This window comes from Solea solea, chromosome 19, assembly GCF_958295425.1.
Source record: "Solea solea chromosome 19, fSolSol10.1, whole genome shotgun sequence".
In the NCBI taxonomy this organism is placed as follows: Eukaryota; Metazoa; Chordata; class Actinopteri; order Pleuronectiformes; family Soleidae; genus Solea; species Solea solea.
In genome coordinates this window covers 21505838-21524217 of record NC_081152.1, presented here as the reverse complement: position 1 = coordinate 21524217, position 18380 = coordinate 21505838, and the positions used below count along the sequence as shown (strand labels likewise).

General features: G+C 35.2%; 1 protein-coding gene and 1 long non-coding RNA gene across 3 annotated transcripts; both read left to right on the top strand.

Annotated features, from left to right (window-relative positions):
• Positions 1–1097: 1097 nt before the first annotated feature.
• Positions 1098–5345, top strand: tdgf1 (teratocarcinoma-derived growth factor 1). Its single transcript, XM_058617211.1, has 6 exons — positions 1098–1245; positions 1334–1437; positions 1736–1918; positions 3618–3732; positions 3989–4098; positions 5229–5345. Exons 1-6 carry the CDS (start codon positions 1223–1225, stop codon positions 5333–5335), a joined length of 642 nt encoding a protein of 213 aa, XP_058473194.1. The 5' UTR covers positions 1098–1222; the 3' UTR covers positions 5336–5345.
• A 4548-nt stretch (positions 5346–9893) lies between these two features.
• LOC131446158 (uncharacterized) lies at positions 9894–17703 on the top strand. 2 transcript variants are annotated; one of them, XR_009233895.1, is made up of 3 exons: positions 9894–10071; positions 15268–15407; positions 17371–17703. It is a non-coding gene; the product is annotated as an uncharacterized LOC131446158 (long non-coding RNA). The 2 variants fall into 2 exon arrangements; XR_009233894.1 differs by having other exon boundaries at positions 9901–10071; positions 15283–15407.
• The last annotated feature ends 677 nt before the right edge of the window (positions 17704–18380 follow it).

Sequence of the window (18380 nt, the reverse complement as noted above, 5' to 3'; positions counted from 1 at the left end):
CTTCATTGTTTTTCTCCACTGATACAAAAATCACCATTTCCACCTCTGATTGTTCCTGTGTGGTCAAAGCAGAGGCAGATTAACACACACACACAGCTGGGTGTGTGTGTGTGGGTGTGTGTGTGTGTGTGTCTGTGTGAGACAGGGTTTGAGTCCTTTTTTTTTATTTTACCAAAGTTTAAAAGTAAAGATAAAGAAAAAAGAGCATTTTTTTCTGATGTTTTCACTGATGAAGCAGCAGCTGCTGATTCTTCAGCACATTTAGTGAATAAAATGGGAAAAAACAACAAATTAAACCTAAAACCTTGAATAAATGAGATAGAAAATCACATTAAACTTATATAAGTATTCAAAACCTTGTTCAAATTAAAAAAATATCAAAAGTGATTTATTTATTTTAAAAGTTGAAAGTATATTTTACAGAATTTGTATTTTTGTTGTTAAAAGTAAACTTTTAATGACAGAAATGATTTTGATAAAGAAGAATATTCTTTTAGAAATAGATTTATCTATTGTCCCAAATGTAATTTTTAGTTGTTTTTAAATGTAATCTTTATTTTATTTTGAAGTTTTTCTGACTTTAAAGAAATGTCTTGTTTTTTTAAAAATAAATAAATACAAATTTAACAATTTTATAATTTAATGTCATCACATTTTTAAAACTTTAAACTTGTGTCATGAAGAGAATGACACAGAATATAAAGTTTCCTTGTTTCCTGTGATGAAGAAAGTGACGAAGAAGAGTGAGACTCATTAACAAGTGAATGAGTGAGTGAGTTCATATACATGTGTAAGAGAGAGAGAGAGAGAGAGAGAGAGAGAGAGGGGGGGGGTCTATTTCTTTTTTCTTTCAAATTTTCATTTGCTTCCTGTTTTCACACTGAAAGTTTCCCCTCACACACACACACACACACACACACACATAAATATTTAATACAAATATACGTATATTTTTTGTTTTTCAGAATTTACCTACATTTTTCACCGTTTTCAGTATTTATGAGTGTGGATTCAATCCACACGTTCAGAGCCAGACGGAAACAGTGGGCGTGGCTTCGCCGACTCCACCCCATGCTGAATGAGAGTCACCTGGAGGAGAGAGAGAGAGAGCGAGAGACAGAGATCATTCGTTCATGTGGATTCACTCTCAGTGAGCTGAGCTGCAGAGTTCTAACGTTTTCATTTCAACAGTTTTTTAAAGGAACATTCTGTGGATTATAAAATGAAGTGGACTCAGCTGCTCAGGTGAGTGAGTGAGTGAGTGAGTGAAGAAACACTCACATTTGAGCTTATTTTTGAAAATAAAGAGGAATTGTTTTTTGTTTTTCTTCAGGTTTGTGCTGTTTTCACTCGTGTGTCTGCGCTCTGCTGCAACTGCTGCTGCTGCTGCTCCTGCTGCTGCTGCTGCTGCTCCTGTTGTTGCTGCTGCTGCTTCAGGTCACTTCATCACACATTTCTACTGGTTTTTTCACTCTGTTGTTGTGTGTTTTTTGTGTGATTCATCACAGTTTACAGCAGCTCTGCAGTCGCACACAATATCAGCTGTGTTCTGCACTATAAAAAATATGTATGTAAAAAACAGAAATATGAACGTGAGCTCTCATTTAATGCAGTTTCTTCTTTTGTTTTTCACGTTTTCATAAAAACTGTAAAGAAAGTTCAAAGTTAGACTTTATAAGGTGTAAACTTGTAACTTGTAAATGTGTAACATTATTGTGTTTATTTGGTTTTTCAGGTTGTGAAGGCGAGGGTTGTCGTGGACAACAGTCTGCTCTGTCTTCTTCTTCTTCTTCTGTGGTGAAATCTAAGTCCTCTCAGGACTTCCTGGGTCAGTTGGCTCAGGTCAACTCCCCGAATGCCGAGGAGCGTAAACACCACGACGCCGGCGCCGTCCTGCCCTTCATCGGCCTCACGGGCAGTAAGTTGTACAAACCAGTCAATACTTTTAAAAATACACAGAATTATATCGATATTGGCAAACTGCTGCCTGCCTGACTCGCCCTCTACAGATATAATACCACTTTGTTTATTTATTGTATTTTATCAAACGTTTGCTGCGACACAAGTTTGAAAAATATTAACGTTAATTTCACGACAGAACAACAAAAATGACCTAAATATCAGAGTCAGTTATTGGCCCAAGCATTATCCTGATATATCAGAATTGAATCAGCAAAAAAAATGTCCAATATCGTGCGAGAAAATTCCCTGTGATTTCACCAAACTCTCTCTGACACTTTTCTAAAAACTCTAACGAGTATTTTTAACCTTAGTTTAAGTAAAACACGACAAATGAAAGTGGACAAAATTCATGTTGAATATAATTTCACGTTATTCAGCATTAATTCAGTATTAGAAACAGTGATGAGAGAGTTGGAAAAACAGCTTTTATTTAATGTTTTTCTTGTTGTTTTTTAAATTCAATGTCATTTTCACAATATTTTCTAAATAAACACTGGGAAAAAGTATCATTTAAAATAGTTCTTCAATGTAAAACAGTAAAAATTTCAGGTTAAAAAAGAAACACAGAAGTTGGACTTGGAGAAAATGTTATCAGTTAAATCGTCCGAAGCATTATCCCGATCTATCGGAGTATCTGCAAAAAAAGTCCAATAGAGAGTTGGAAAAACATGTTTATTAAATGTTTCTTAAAGTCGTCTCACTATATTTCCTCAATTAAAACAAAAGAAGATATTTAAGAGAAGAAGAGGAAAACCCAGAGTTCTGTGTGAAACACTAACTCCAGTGAAAGTTTCACTTTAGTTTTCGTGTTTCTTTGTTACTTTCTCGTGTTTCTGCGACTCTCGTCGCCGTTTGTCTGCTGATGTGAAGCAGAGGAGGAGGAGGAGGAGGAGGAGGACAGGAATGTGTCACCAGATGGAGAGCCTGGTTTATCTCAGCTGATACAGATATACACGAGTGTGTGTGTTTGTGAGGGTCAACCTGAGGCTCTCGGGTCAGTGTACGTGCAGGAAAATGAACAGGAGAAAATAAATAGTTAAAAAACCATAAAACCTTTATTAACAGATGTAAAAATTAATATTTAAGTAAGTTTGTAATAATAATATCAGCTGTTTGATGTGAAAGAAAATGACAATGTTCGTCTTTAACTAAAAATACAAACAAATACAAACAAAACAAGATTTTGACACGTGTTTTGTACATAATCTGAACCTGTGACAATTCAATCAAAATCAAATCAAGTTTTTATTTGCACAGATCGAGCCCCTAAAAACGCCTGATGTCAAATCTAAAGGGAAATATTTGAAGTGTTTATACTTAAGTATCAAAGCTGCTGTGGTTCAAAAATAATTTGACAAATTTGATCCTTTTTAGTCTAAAATTGGACTTGAAATAAACAGAAATATTTAACAAAAAACCCTACATTTTCTTTAAAAATCAAAGCTTTTTCAGGTCAAATTTGACCCCATTTATCTGTTGAAAGTGATTTTAAACTCATTTTAAAATGATTTTTTTATCTTTTAATCGTATGTTTAATACAAATATTTGTACATTTTTTCATATTCTGCAGCCAAAACTGAAGGAAATGATCTTGTTTTTGCGGCGCTGATGATGATGATGATGATGATGCTGATGATGCTGATGTTTTCCTGCAGGTTCTGAACAGAGTCGCAGCTGCTGTAAAAATGGAGGCACGTGTATCCTGGGCAGTTTCTGCGCCTGCCCGCCGTTCTTCACCGGACGCAGCTGCGAGTACAACCAGCACGTCAGGTGAGAGTGATCATGTGACTTTGTTGTGTCCAGTGTTTTCTTTAGAGAAACAAAGACGAGAGTCTGTTTAATATTGAGTTTGGTTGATTTTGTGTTGAAGTTTTTGTTTTGTTTAAATGACGTCACTCCGCGTTCAGACTTCTGGTGTAAATGGAACGCGCCATTCACCAGCTGATTTGTTTGTTTCCATGGACACGCCTCGGGGCTGATTCTGCTCTGTTTTCACGTTTGTTCTTCGTGTTTTTGTCTTTTGCAGGAACTGCGGTTCGATTCCTCACGGCGTGTGGGTCAGGAAAGGCTGCTCTTACTGCCGCTGTGGTTACAGCGTCCTGCACTGTTTCCCCAACGTCTTCCACAAAGACTGCGGTGAGACACACGCACACACACACACACACACACAGGAAGACAGACACACACAGTTCTTTTAACTTTCAGACACAGGTGTGGACGAGCCGTCCTCACCCGGCACTCGGGTGTCTTTTCAGACTCGGTGTCGTTCACACTTTTCACACTGAAGCCGCCCTGGTGTTCACACAGCAAGCCCCGCCCACTCATCTGCAATTCAAAAAAAGAAAAGCATTGTTGTTGTTGACGACAGTGACTCCTGCATCACCCACAGCAGCTACACATGCTTTTCTTTAGGTTTCAAAGCTTTTATCTAAAGCGGTGACTTACAAGGTGTGACCCACGACCCTCCGGTGGACCATTCAGGTACTGCAGGTGGTCATAAAAGCCTGAACCTTTCAGATACTTGCAAAATATATAGATCCCTATTTAAAATGGTTATAGCTTTAGACATTCATAGAAAATGAATAAACTCATCAACTAATTGTAAAGAAAATTATTATTATTATTATTATATAATATATTATTATTTACTTTGTTCAAGGCATTCTTAAATTTGGGAATGACTGACCAAATAAAATGTACGTCAGTATCTGAAGAACACGTTTCACGTGTTTATCTCACTGTTAGACTTTTGTAAATCACTCACTCTCTCACACACACACACACACACACACACACATACTCACACTCACTCACTTTCACACACACACACACACACACTCACTCTCTCACACACACACACACACACACACACACACTCACACTCACACTCACTCACTCTCACACACCAAACCTCATAGAGAAAACCAGAGATTTTAACATCACACACACACAGGAGTTGTTGATCCACTGCTGCCTCCATCACAAGTTCAAATGTCTTATTTTATTAATTCGACATTTAAAATCCTTCATTCAGATTGACCTCAGTGACACAAAGTGACCACACGAGGCAGCAGAGGACCAGCAGTCCCTGTGTCCCTGTTAAGTCCCTGTGAGCTTAAATCACTGATTTTCTCTATGGGGTTTGGTGTGGGAGCAGAATCGGTTTCACAAAATTGAATTCCCTCTCGGAAAAAAACTGCAAAATAAAGCGTAGTCAGTTGAAAGTGAACTAATGAAAGTGAATATTTGATTTCTCTGTGTTACAGATGACTCAGAGGAGGTGACGTGGTCTCACTCGTCAGCCGTGAGGACAGTTCTGGACACGTGTGTCCTGTGTGGGACACTGCTGCTTCTTCTCGTCTTCGCCCTCTGACCGTTACATTAATATGTATATATGTATATATGTATATATGTATATATGTATATATGTATTTAACAGCTGCTGGACTGAAACAAACCACAGAGCTCAGGACTGAAGATGAGTGTCTCTGTGGTTCATCCGTCACTTTGTAAAAGATATTTATTGGAGGAAAGAAGAGAACGGGACTTCCTGGATTTTAAAGAAACACAAAGAAAAAATATGAAATGAGGCCTCGTGGACGTCGTCGACTCATGTGACTCATGTCACTGTTTCTGAAGAAAAACCCAAGACATTTGTGTAAAAACAATCTGGAAAAAGCTCCGAGGATTATATGATTTTATGATAATTCAGCACTGAAAAATAACAGTAAAACTTTAAAATAAAAAACAAAATCAACCAAAACTCAGCATTCATCAGCAGTTTAACAGTGAAGTTTGTGTGTGTGTTAAAACACCGCCCTCTAGTGGACGGTCATGTGCATGTCTGTGGTGTAGTAGAAGTTGTACATAAGATTTTTATGAGTTTTTCTCTTTTTTTAAGTGTTTTTCAGAAGATGTCAGCTGACTTTTTCCTTCTCTTTGTAAAAGAAGTCGCAGAGTTTTGGCGAAACTTCTGCGTCTTCTGTGTCGTTTTGCACAAACGGAGCTGACCTTTGACCTTTTGTCTCTTAAATGAACGCTGTATAAACATGTGTGAGTGACGCGTTTATTAAAGAGCTAATGTTCTGCTGCACTGCTGTGTGTGTGTGTGTGTGTGTGTCCAGGTATTACTAATGTTGTGGGGACCTAAACCTGTTTACACAGTCACATTATGGGGACTTGTCTTCCTTGTGGGGACAAAAATCAAGTCCCCATAATGTACTACATTTTGAGGTGAAGATATGTTTTAAGGTTAGGATTAGGATTAGGATTAGTCCAGTAGTAATTGTGGTTAAGGTTAGAGTAAGCCTCCAGGAAATGAACCTAAGTCAATGCAATGTCCCCTCAAGTCATGAATGTCCAACGTGTGTGTGTGTCCAGGTATTACTAATGTTGTGGGGACCTAAACCTGTTTACGCAGTCACATTATGGGGACTTGTCTTCCTTGTGGGGACAAAAATCAAGTCCCCATAATGTACTACATTTTGAGGTGAAGATATGTTTTAAGGTTAGGATTAGGATTAGGATTAGTCCAGTAGTAATTGTGGTTAAGGTTAGAGTAAGCCTCCAGGAAATGAATGTAAGTCAATGCAATGTCCCCTCAAGTCATGAATGTCAAACGTGTGTGTGTGTGTGTGTTTTATCTCCAGGTATTTTCAGTGGGAGCTGTTTTCTCTCTCTCCCTCTCTCTCTCTTATCTCCAGACTTTATTGACGAGCGTTAAATTGATTACCAGCTGCTCTCTTATCTTACACCAGTAGGGGGCGTTTTGGAGTTTGTTTAAGTCCTTTAAAAATGCTTGAATTTGAAGCTTGGATTGAAAAGTTCTTGAATTTTGGATAAAATACTTTAACTGAAGTGACTGAATATTTTCTTTCACAATAAATAAGAAGTTGACTGAATAATTAGTTTATTAGTGAAAGTGAAATCTGCTCGACCTGGTCCTCACACGTTTGCTGTGAGGTCATAAAAACCTAAAATTTTAGATGTAATAAAAAACAAAAAACTTCCAGAAGTTGTGAGCAGGACTGATGAGGTTGTGTTCAGGACATTTATGTCTACTAACAAACTGCAAATCAGACATTTTCACAATACAGTTTAAGAGAGATTGCAAATTAAAAGTTCCTCATTCGAACTTTTTAATCAAAAATAGTTTTAACTTTGAGAACAAATACTTTTAGAAGTTGTGACCGGGACAGACTAAGTTGTATTTTTTGACTATGACTACTAACATACTGCAAAACAGACATTTTTACTTTATAGTCAAAAACATCTTTCGAACCCTGGCTTTCTCTCTGGACTTTGGTGTGGGAGTGTAAACAGTTTACAAACCAGTGTCTAAAGCTTCTTTTCAACCAGAGTGACAAAAGGTGAGTGATACCAGGAACAGACGGCACATATTTCATCATCTTATTGATGAAATAAATGTTAGTGTCCAGTTTCAAAAACAACAACAAGTCATATGACCTGAGAGCTGCATTAAACAACAACTTCAACCTGACATTAAATGGTTTTTGTTCACCAGTGAGAAAGTGATGCAACAATGTGTTGCAAAGAAACTTTAAAGGAGACATATTATACCCTATTTCTCCAAGTTAAAATAGTTCCCTGGTGTCCTAATGAACATGTCTGTGACATGCTTTGGTCAAAATACCATAAGGATGAAGCACCATAGCAGTTCAATAACCCTGCTAAACCCGCCACTTTCAGAACACTCGTTTTGTGCCTGGTCCCTTTATATGCAAATGAGACACAGGCAAACACACGCCCACTTCTTCCAGGGGGTTTCTGATTTGTCCTTGTTAATGCGCTCACTCGCTCAGCTCCTGTTCCCTCCGCTCCATTCCTCTCCCCCTCCCTCCACTAGTTCTCTGACAATATCAACATGGCAGCGTGCGCGGAAAACAGCGAGAGTGTTAGGGCCTCCAGAGTCCCAAATATAAGTATTAAAATGATTAAAAAGTTGATTTTGCATAATATGTCCCCTTTAAACAACATGAATTGTCCCTTTAAGTCATCGAGTAAATGTGCTTCCATCAGCAAACAGCAGTCACAAAACAAAGCATCATGTCAGTGGAGATCAGTTTTTAGAATGTAATAAAAACTAAAATATCAAAAAATCCCAAATTTGAGAGGAAAATAAACAAAAACTTAAAAAAAAATAGAGATTTCATAAACAAAAATGTCAGAAAATCAAAAACTGGAAATGTCATAAAATCCAAAATTAGATGTAATTGAAACCAAAACCAAAAGAAATTCCAACATTTGAGATGTCCTAAATACAAAAATCCACAATTTGAGGTGAGTTGTGACCAGGACTGATTGGGTTGTGTTCAGAATGTCTATGTTTGCTAATTTACTGTAAATGAGACATTTTGACTTTACAGTTTTAGGGTTTTATTTTAAAAAACAACATGAACTGTCCCTTTAAGTGATTGAGTGAATGTGTTTCCATCAGTAAACAGCAGTCACTGTAAAACACAGTGGAGATCAGCCACTCGTCTTTTCTCTCTCACACGCTTTTAATCCCAGCGTAATCTCCTCTTTGTTATTTTTATCCTGTGTGATTGTGCTGCTGTGAGTGGACGGAGGACAGAAAGGACTTCATGAAAGAGTCTCACAGCTGCTGCTGAACAAAAACCTCCCTGCGTGTCCTCGTCGTCTTCATGTCTCAATGCAGGTGTCCTGCAGAGGTGAAGGAGACAGAGGAGCTTACACACACACGCGCACACACACACGCACACACGCACACACGCACACACGCACACACAGAGTTAGAGGCAGATTTAAAGGGATTAACTCAGAGTGAATGGAGGAAAAGTTAAATCATTTTATTCCTCGTGTTCCTGTGTGTGACTTTTGTCGTTTTCTAACCCTTAAACTCTGTGTGTGTGTGTGTATGTGTGTGTGCGTCAAGTCAGGAGTCAGCCGACCTGTGGACGTCTCTGTGGACGTCTCTGTGGACGGTCCTGACTGTAGTAAGTAAAACACACAAAAGCAGCAGAATCCTCCTTTAATATTTAATCCATGTTCATTCATGTGCAACTCTCAGCTGTTTTAATCCCAGCAGATTAATGACTCTGTCTGCTCATCAGCTGTTTGGATACTTCGGAAAAAAAGACACTGGTGTGTGTGTGTGTGGTTGTATGTGTGTGTGAGATGGACACACACACACACACACATTTATCAAAGTTTTGTAATACCTTCCATCTGACTCGCCTATCGAGGGATTTTCAGCAGCCACAACAAGAATTGACACATTAGATCTCACACACACACGCACACACACACACACACACACACGCACACACACACACACACGCACGCACACACACACACACACACACACACACGGTGACGTGAATGTTCAGCTGTGCTGTTAATGACACACAGAAAAGGATGAACTCATCACTAATATGACACTAATTTGTTGTGACACATTCTCTCTGTATTTTGAGTGGATTATAATCTTTAATCTGAGAGGTTTTTTTTATTTTAAATTGAATCCCATAATTCTGTTTTTACACTCATGGAGTTACAAATTGTTCATCCTGCTGATATTTATAATGACATTGTCTTGTTGTAATTGTCCTCAAAAATACCGTTTATTATTATTATTATTATAATAATTATTATTAATATTGTTGGATTATAATCCCTTTATTAAGATACTATGTTAGTGTTGTTAGAAGAGGTGGATGAGGGGATGCATAAAACCTGTGGCCTGTAATTTAAGGCAGTGGAAAAAACAAACAACTAATTCATTTTCAGTGTTGAAATGTGTCTTCTAATAACTGTCAAATATTTATGATTTATTATAAAATGTACTCTTTTTAAAGCCTTTGTGTAAATATATAATATATATGACATAATAATGCTATATAATGTAATATCTAAGATTTCATTTGTCAAACAGACAACAACAGGACAGTGGGCGGAGTCAACAGAGGAGATAAAAAGAGGAAGGAAAGGTGGAGGCAGACGAGGAGAAAGGAGACAGAAGAAGAAGAGAAGGAACAATGAAGTGATAAGTGTCACTGATAAACGCTGAGAGGAGGAAGAAAAGAAGGACGAGAATAAAAGAAGAACACAGAGAGAATAAAGAGACGAGTAAGTGAACGACCATGTCACACATGATTGACCTCTGACAGACAAAAGGTCAATGCTTTCATTAGAGTAGATTCAAAACACACACTGAGACACACTGAGACACACTGAGACAACGAGACAGAGAGACTGAGACAACGAGACACTGAGACAACGAGACAGAGAGACTGAGACAACGAGACACTGAGGCAACGAGACACTGAGAGACACTGAGACAACGAGACAGAGAGACTGAGACAACGAGACACTGAGACAACGAGACACAGAGACAACGAGACACAGAGAGACAGAGGCAACGAGACACTGAGGCAACGAGACACTGAGAGACACTGAGACAACGAGACACTGAGAGACACAGAGACAACGAGACACAGAGAGACAGAGGCAACGAGACACTGAGGCAACGAGACACTGAGACAACGAGACACTGAGAGACACTGAGACAACGAGACACTGAGAGACACTGAGACAACGAGACACTGAGACAACGAGACACTGAGAGACACTGAGACAACGAGACACAGAGACAATTTTACTGATTCACTGTAGTTTTAGTATTCTCAATTTTGTAGTTTAACTGTTGTAGTTTCCCTATTGTACTTTTACTGTTGAGGTTTTACTGTAGTTTAACTGTTTGTATGTGTACTGTTGTATGTGTACTGTTGTAGTTATACTGCAGTTTAACTCTTGTAGTTGTACTGTTGTAGTTATACTGTAGTTTAACTCTTGTAGTTATACTTTAGTTTAACTGTTGTAGTTTTACTGTTTAAGTTTCACTGTTGTAGTTTTACTGTTGTAGTTATACTGTTGTAGTTTTACTGTTGTAGTTATGCTGTAGTTTAACTGTTGTAGCTTTACTGTTGTAGTTGCACTGTTGTAGTTGTACTGTTGAAGTTGTACTGTTGTAGTTGTACTGTTGTAGTTATACTGTTGTAGTTTTACTGTTGTAGTTGTACTGTTGCAGTTTACTGTTGTAGGTGTACTGTTCAAGTTATACTGTTGTAGTTTAACTCTCATAGTTATGCTGTTGAAGTTTTAGTCTTGTAGTCATACTGTTGTAGTTATACATTTGCAGTTTTACTGTTGTAGTTGTACTGTTGTAGATGTACTGTTGCAGTTTTACTGTTGTAGTTTTACTGTTGTAGTTATACTGTTGAAGTTTTACTCTTGTAGTTATACTGTTGTGGTTTTACTGTTGTGGTTTTATTGTTGTTGTTCCACTGTTAAAGTTTTACTGTTGTAGTTTTACTCTTGTTTTAATATTAGTATGCTTTTTTTTTTTACTGTTGAAGTTTTAGTCTTGTAGTTTTACTGTTGTAGATGTACTGTTGTAGTTTTACTGTTGTAGTATCACTCTTGTAATTTTACTGTTGTGGTTCCACTGTTGCAGTTTTACTGCTTTAGTTTAACATTATTGTAGTTATACTGTTGTGGTTTTACTGTTGAAGCTTTACTCTTGTAGTTTTACTGTTGTAGTTTCACTGCTGTGGTTTTACTCTTGTTTTAATATTAATATGTTTTTTTTACTGGTGAAGTTTTAGTCTTGTAGTTTTACTGTTGTAGTTTCACTGCTGTGGTTTTACTCTTGTTTTAATATTAATATGTTTTTTTTACTGTTGAAGTTATACTCTTGTAGTTTTACTGTTGTAGTTTGACTGCTATAGTTTTACTCTTGTTTTAATATTAATATGTTTTTTTTACTGTTGAAGTTTTAGTCTTGTAGTTTTACTGTTGTAGTTTCACTGCTGTAGTTTTACTCTTGTTTTCATATTAATATGTTTTTTTACTGGTGAAGTTTTAGTCTTGTAGTTTTACTGTTGTAGTTTCACTGCTGTAGTTTTACTCTTGTTTTAATATTAATATGTTTTTTTTACTGTTGAAGTTTTAGTCTTGTAGTTTTACTGTTGTAGTTTGACTGCTGTAGTTTTACTCTTGTTTTAATATTAATATGTTTTTTTTACTGGTGAAGTTTTAGTCTTGTAGTTTTACTGTTGTAGTTTCACTGCTGTAGTTTTACTCTTGTTTTAATATTAATATGTTTTTTTTACTGGTGAAGTTTTAGTCTTGTAGTTTTACTGTTGTAGTTTCACTGCTGTAGTTTTACTCTTGTTTTAATATTAATATGTTTTTTTTACTGGTGAAGTTTTAGTCTTGTAGTTTTACTGTTGTAGTTTCACTGCTGTAGTTTTACTCTTGTTTTCATATTAATATGTTTTTTTTACCGTTGAAGTTTTAGTCTTGTAGTTTTACTGTTGTAGTTTCACTGCTGTAGTTTTACTCTTGTTTTCATATTAATATGTTTTTTTTACCGTTGAAGTTTTAGTCTTGTAGTTTTACTGTTGTAGTTTCACTGCTGTAGTTTTACTCTTGTTTTAATATTAATATGTTTTTTTACCGGTGTAGTTTTAGTCTTGTAGTTTTACTGTTGTAGTTTCACTGCTGTAGTTTTACTCTTGTTTTAATATTAATATGTTTTTTTTACCGGTGAAGTTTTAGTCTTGTAGTTTTACTGTTGTAGTTTCACTGCTGTAGTTTTACTCTTGTTTTCATATTAATATGTTTTTTCTACTGTTGAAGTTTTAGTCTTGTAGTTTTACTGTTGTAGTTTCACTGCTGTAGTTTTACTCTTGTTTTAATATTAATATGTTTTTTTTACCGGTGAAGTTTTAGTCTTGTAGTTTTACTGTTGTAGTTTCACTGCTGTAGTTTTACTCTTGTTTTCATATTAATATGTTTTTTCTACTGTTGAAGTTTTAGTCTTGTAGTTTTACTGTTGTAGTTTCACTGCTGTAGTTTTACTCTTGTTTTCATATTAATATGTTTTTTTTACCGGTGAAGTTTTAGTCTTGTAGTTTCACTGTTGTAGTTTCACTGCTGTAGTTTTACTCTTGTTTTCATATTAATATGTTTTTTTTACTGTTGAAGTTTTAGTCTTGTAGTTTTACTGTTGTAGTTTGACTGCTGTAGTTTTACTCTTGTTTTAATATTAATATGTTTTTTTTACTGGTGAAGTTTTAGTCTTGTAGTTTTACTGTTGTAGTTTCACTGCTGTAGTTTTACTCTTGTTTTAATATTAATATGTTTTTTTTACTGGTGAAGTTTTAGTCTTGTAGTTTTACTGTTGTAGTTTCACTGCTGTAGTTTTACTCTTGTTTAAATATTAATATGTTTTTTTTACTGGTGAAGTTTTAGTCTTGTAGTTTTACTGTTGTAGTTTCACTGCTGTAGTTTTACTCTTGTTTTAATATTAATATGTTTTTTTACCGGTGTAGTTTTAGTCTTGTAGTTTTACTGTTGTAGTTTCACTGCTGTAGTTTTACTCTTGTTTTAATATTAATATGTTTTTTTTACCGGTGAAGTTTTAGTCTTGTAGTTTTACTGTTGTAGTTTCACTGCTGTAGTTTTACTCTTGTTTTCATATTAATATGTTTTTTCTACTGTTGAAGTTTTAGTCTTGTAGTTTTACTGTTGTAGTTTCACTGCTGTAGTTTTACTCTTGTTTTAATATTAATATGTTTTTTTTACCGGTGAAGTTTTAGTCTTGTAGTTTTACTGTTGTAGTTTCACTGCTGTAGTTTTACTCTTGTTTTCATATTAATATGTTTTTTCTACTGTTGAAGTTTTAGTCTTGTAGTTTTACTGTTGTAGTTTCACTGCTGTAGTTTTACTCTTGTTTTCATATTAATATGTTTTTTTTACCGGTGAAGTTTTAGTCTTGTAGTTTTACTGTTGTAGTTTCACTGCTGTAGTTTTACTCTTGTTTTCATATTAATATGTTTTTTTTACTGTTGAAGTTTTAGTCTTGTAGTTTTACTGTTGTAGTTTGACTGCTGTAGTTTTACTCTTGTTTTAATATTAATATGTTTTTTTTACTGGTGAAGTTTTAGTCTTGTAGTTTTACTGTTGTAGTTTCACTGCTGTAGTTTTACTCTTGTTTTAATATTAATATGTTTTTTTTACTGGTGAAGTTTTAGTCTTGTAGTTTTACTGTTGTAGTTTCACTGCTGTAGTTTTACTCTTGTTTAAATATTAATATGTTTTTTTTACTGGTGAAGTTTTAGTCTTGTAGTTTTACTGTTGTAGTTTCACTGCTGTAGTTTTACTCTTGTTTTCATATTAATATGTTTTTTTTACCGTTGAAGTTTTAGTCTTGTAGTTTTACTGTTGTAGTTTCACTGCTGTAGTTTTACTCTTGTTTTCATATTAATATGTTTTTTTTACCGTTGAAGTTTTAGTCTTGTAGTTTTACTGTTGTAGTTTCACTGCTGTAGTTTTACTCTTGTTTTAATATTAATATGTTTTTTTACCGGTGTAGTTTTAGTCTTGTAGTTTTACTGTTGTAGTTTCACTGCTGTAGTTTTACTCTTGTTTTAATATTAATATGTTTTTTTTACCGGTGAAGTTTTAGTCTTGTAGTTTTACTGTTGTAGTTTCACTGCTGTAGTTTTACTCTTGTTTTCATATTAATATGTTTTTTCTACTGTTGAAGTTTTAGTCTTGTAGTTTTACTGTTGTAGTTTCACTGCTGTAGTTTTACTCTTGTTTTAATATTAATATGTTTTTTTTACCGGTGAAGTTTTAGTCTTGTAGTTTTACTGTTGTAGTTTCACTGCTGTAGTTTTACTCTTGTTTTCATATTAATATGTTTTTTCTACTGTTGAAGTTTTAGTCTTGTAGTTTTACTGTTGTAGTTTCACTGCTGTAGTTTTACTCTTGTTTTCATATTAATATGTTTTTTTTACCGGTGAAGTTTTAGTCTTGTAGTTTTACTGTTGTAGTTTCACTGCTGTAGTTTTACTCTTGTTTTCATATTAATATGTTTTTTCTACTGTTGAAGTTTTAGTCTTGTAGTTTTACTGTTGTAGTTTCACTGCTGTAGTTTTACTCTTGTTTTCATATTAATATGTTTTTTTTACCGGTGAAGTTTTAGTCTTGTAGTTTTACTGTTGTAGTTTCACTGCTGTAGTTTTACTCTTGTTTTCATATTAATATGTTTTTTCTACTGTTGAAGTTTTAGTCTTGTAGTTTTACTGTTGTAGTTTCACTGCTGTAGTTTTACTCTTGTTTTCATATTAATATGTTTTTTTTACCGGTGAAGTTTTAGTCTTGTAGTTTTACTGTTGTAGTTTCACTGCTGTAGTTTTACTCTTGTTTTCATATTAATATGTTTTTTCTACTGTTGAAGTTTTAGTCTTGTAGTTTTACTGTCGCCAGGTGATGAGTGCGGCGAGAATCCACGACAAGCAGAAGTTGAAGTCGTTCTGGGAGAAGAGGATTGTTCAGCACACTGAGCACATGGACGACGATGAGAAGCTGAGGGGACGCAGCGCTCTGTCACGGTCAGCAGCGCAAACATTTACTATCAGCTATTTATTATTTCGATTTTAACTGTGATTATTCACAATGTTATTCTGTGTTTTTTCTGTTTCATTAAATTACATTAAAGTGTTTTTTTAGGTCAGAGTTAATAAAGGATTTACTACCAGTTTAATGAACTTAAAGATTTTCATTTACACCCGAAAATTCTGCTAGGTCATAACTGTTGTGATGTTAAAGTATAATGCATAAAGTATCTACACACAAATGTACAGCACAAAAATATACTATTAGGCACAACAACTGTATAATTACAATAAAATGCAGTATTTATACGTGACAATAGTGCTAAATCACTGCTAATATACTGTATGGCATAACTATTGTGAAGTTACAGTTGAATACATTATTTCTACACAATCATACTATACATATATACATATATGTATATATATATACATATATATATATATACATATATATATATATATATATACATATATATATGTATATATATATATATATATATGTGTAGCCAGCATGTAGCTACACTGAAAAAAAGGAAAGTATGGTTGAGAAACCACAGACCGTGGTGTTTGGTGTTTTCTCTTAAATGGCCACCAGGTGGCATTATAATTCAGACAGATGAACTGTAGGTACAGGGGTAAAGTAGTAACTGTCCCTCGCTCTGTCACCTCCTCATTGTTTTCTAAAATTCCTGTGTCGTGTTTTCAGCGCGCCCGTCTGTCGTTGCGTAGAAGCCAGAGAATGTTGATTAGCTGCAGCTCGACTTTATGTTTAATCCTCGAAGATCAGCGTGATCGTCTGTGGACAGACGAGCAGATTAACAGACACATGAGACCATGTGCTGACAGACAGACACTAACACGCTCACACGCTCACGCAGACACAACAATATTCATCCTGTCACGACTCACACGACCACATATGACCACACACACACACACACACAGTGATGACTGCAGATTAGGTTTCACTGGATATCTGCACGAAGAATTTATGGCCAGGATTGATGGTGAGAGGTTAAACACTGACCTCATGTCTGCCTCCTGAACTCACACACACACACACGCAAACATATGAAATATGACTCTTTTGTCAAATTTTGGACGACAAACTAACCTATGACTTTTTGTCAAATTTTGGACGACATACTAACCTATGACTTTTTGTCAAATTTTGGACGACATACTAACCTATGACTTTTTGTCAAATTTTGGACGACATACTAACCTATGACTTTTTGTCAAATTTTGGACGACATACTAACCTATGACTTTTTGTCAAATTTTGGACGACATACTAACCTATGACTTTTTTGTCAAATTTTGGACGACAAACTAACCTATGACTTTTTGTCAAATTTTGGACGACATACTAACCTATGACTTTTTTGTCAAATTTTGGACGACAAACTAACCTATGACTTTTTGTCGAATTTTGGACGACAAACTAACCTATGACTTTTTGTCAAATTTTGGACGACAAGCTAACCTATGACTTTTTGTCAAATTTTGAACGATATGCTAACCTATGACTTTTTGTCAAATTTTGGACGAGATACTAACCTATGACTTTTTGTCAAATTTTGGACGACAAACTAACCTATGACTTTTTGTCAAATTTTGGACGACATACTAACCTATGACTTTTTTGTCTCATTTTAACCGACATACTAACCTATGACTTTTTTGTCAAATTTTGGACGACATACTAACCTATGACTTTTTGTCAAATTTTGGACGACATACTAACCTATGACTTTTTGTCAAATTTTGAACGACATACTAACCTATGACTCTTTTGTCAGATTTTGAACGACATACGACTAAATAGCTTACTTAATAGTTACTATGACTTTTTGTCAAATGTTACTGTACTATACAGTACTATGATATTTCTTCATTTTGATCATCAGGAAACCATTTCTTTCACTTACCCAGTTCTCTGTCTGTCTCTCTGCAGACTGAGAGAGCAGTGGACGATCAGGTTGGACCAGAGGAACCGACACCAGCAGAGTTTCTTTGAGGAAAGAATCAGACGAGCTGAAATGGCCCAGCAGACTCTCAGGAGACTTCACTCAGCCTGAAAACCAGCACTGGTTCTCTTCTCCAGCAGTTTTTTTTGAAAAAACATTTTATTACATTTTATTTTACTTTGAACAGTAACTCTTAAGTAAACTATTTACAGTTGAATAAAGATTCAAGTTAAATATATTAAAAACTATAATTTGAATTCATGTTTCATGTTTATACTTGAAATAAAGTGACAGATATGAGTTTGTGTGTGTCAAAACAATGTCATGGTGTGTGTCATTTATTTCAATGAGGACAGTCTGCATGGACATGCTGCAATTCATCATTCAACCAGCAGATAGCAGCAACACACTGTGAAGCAACAATCATAGATCGTCAGTATCTTGTTCTTCTTGTTCCATGAACACTTTTTAAAAATGCATTCAGTTAACACAAAGTACAGTTTTGGTCAGAAGATGAGATGAAATGTAAAAACATGTCAGACTGATATTTTAAGACAGTTCTTCCACACATTTTTAAAATTATTATAAAATATTGTGACAACATTTGAGATATAAATATATTAATATTACTTTAAACAAGTAAACCAGACATTTTCAATACATTTGCTGATAATTGATAACTGATACTGTAAGTATGTGGACGTGATCTGTGATCCGAGTCACAGCTATGGCTGAAAACAAAAGATTAGAAATAAATCTTGAGTTTTCTGTTGTCTTAAGACCTTTAAAACATCAACATCACTGCAAATAAGCAACAACGAACTGTGAAACTGGAGGTGAAACAGCAACACGATTAGGTGAATAAATTAAAGAGAAGCAAAAGAAAATGGCTTCATAGAGATAAACAGGCGAGTCAGCATCTTGAGAGGACGAGCTGCTGCTGAGTCATTTTCCAGAATAAGAGAAAGAAAAACCTGTGCACTGAAAATACTGAAGA

Bases quoted from the DNA above. Each gene is read 5' to 3' on its own strand.
- tdgf1 (XM_058617211.1), top strand. From the start codon at position 1,223: ATGAAGTGGACTCAGCTGCTCAG. The intron at 1,919-3,617 runs GTAAGTTGTACA...GTTTTCCTGCAG, and splicing joins CTTCATCGGCCTCACGGGCA to GTTCTGAACAGAGTCGCAGC. The intron at 3,733-3,988 runs GTGAGAGTGATC...TGTCTTTTGCAG, and splicing joins GAGTACAACCAGCACGTCAG to GAACTGCGGTTCGATTCCTC.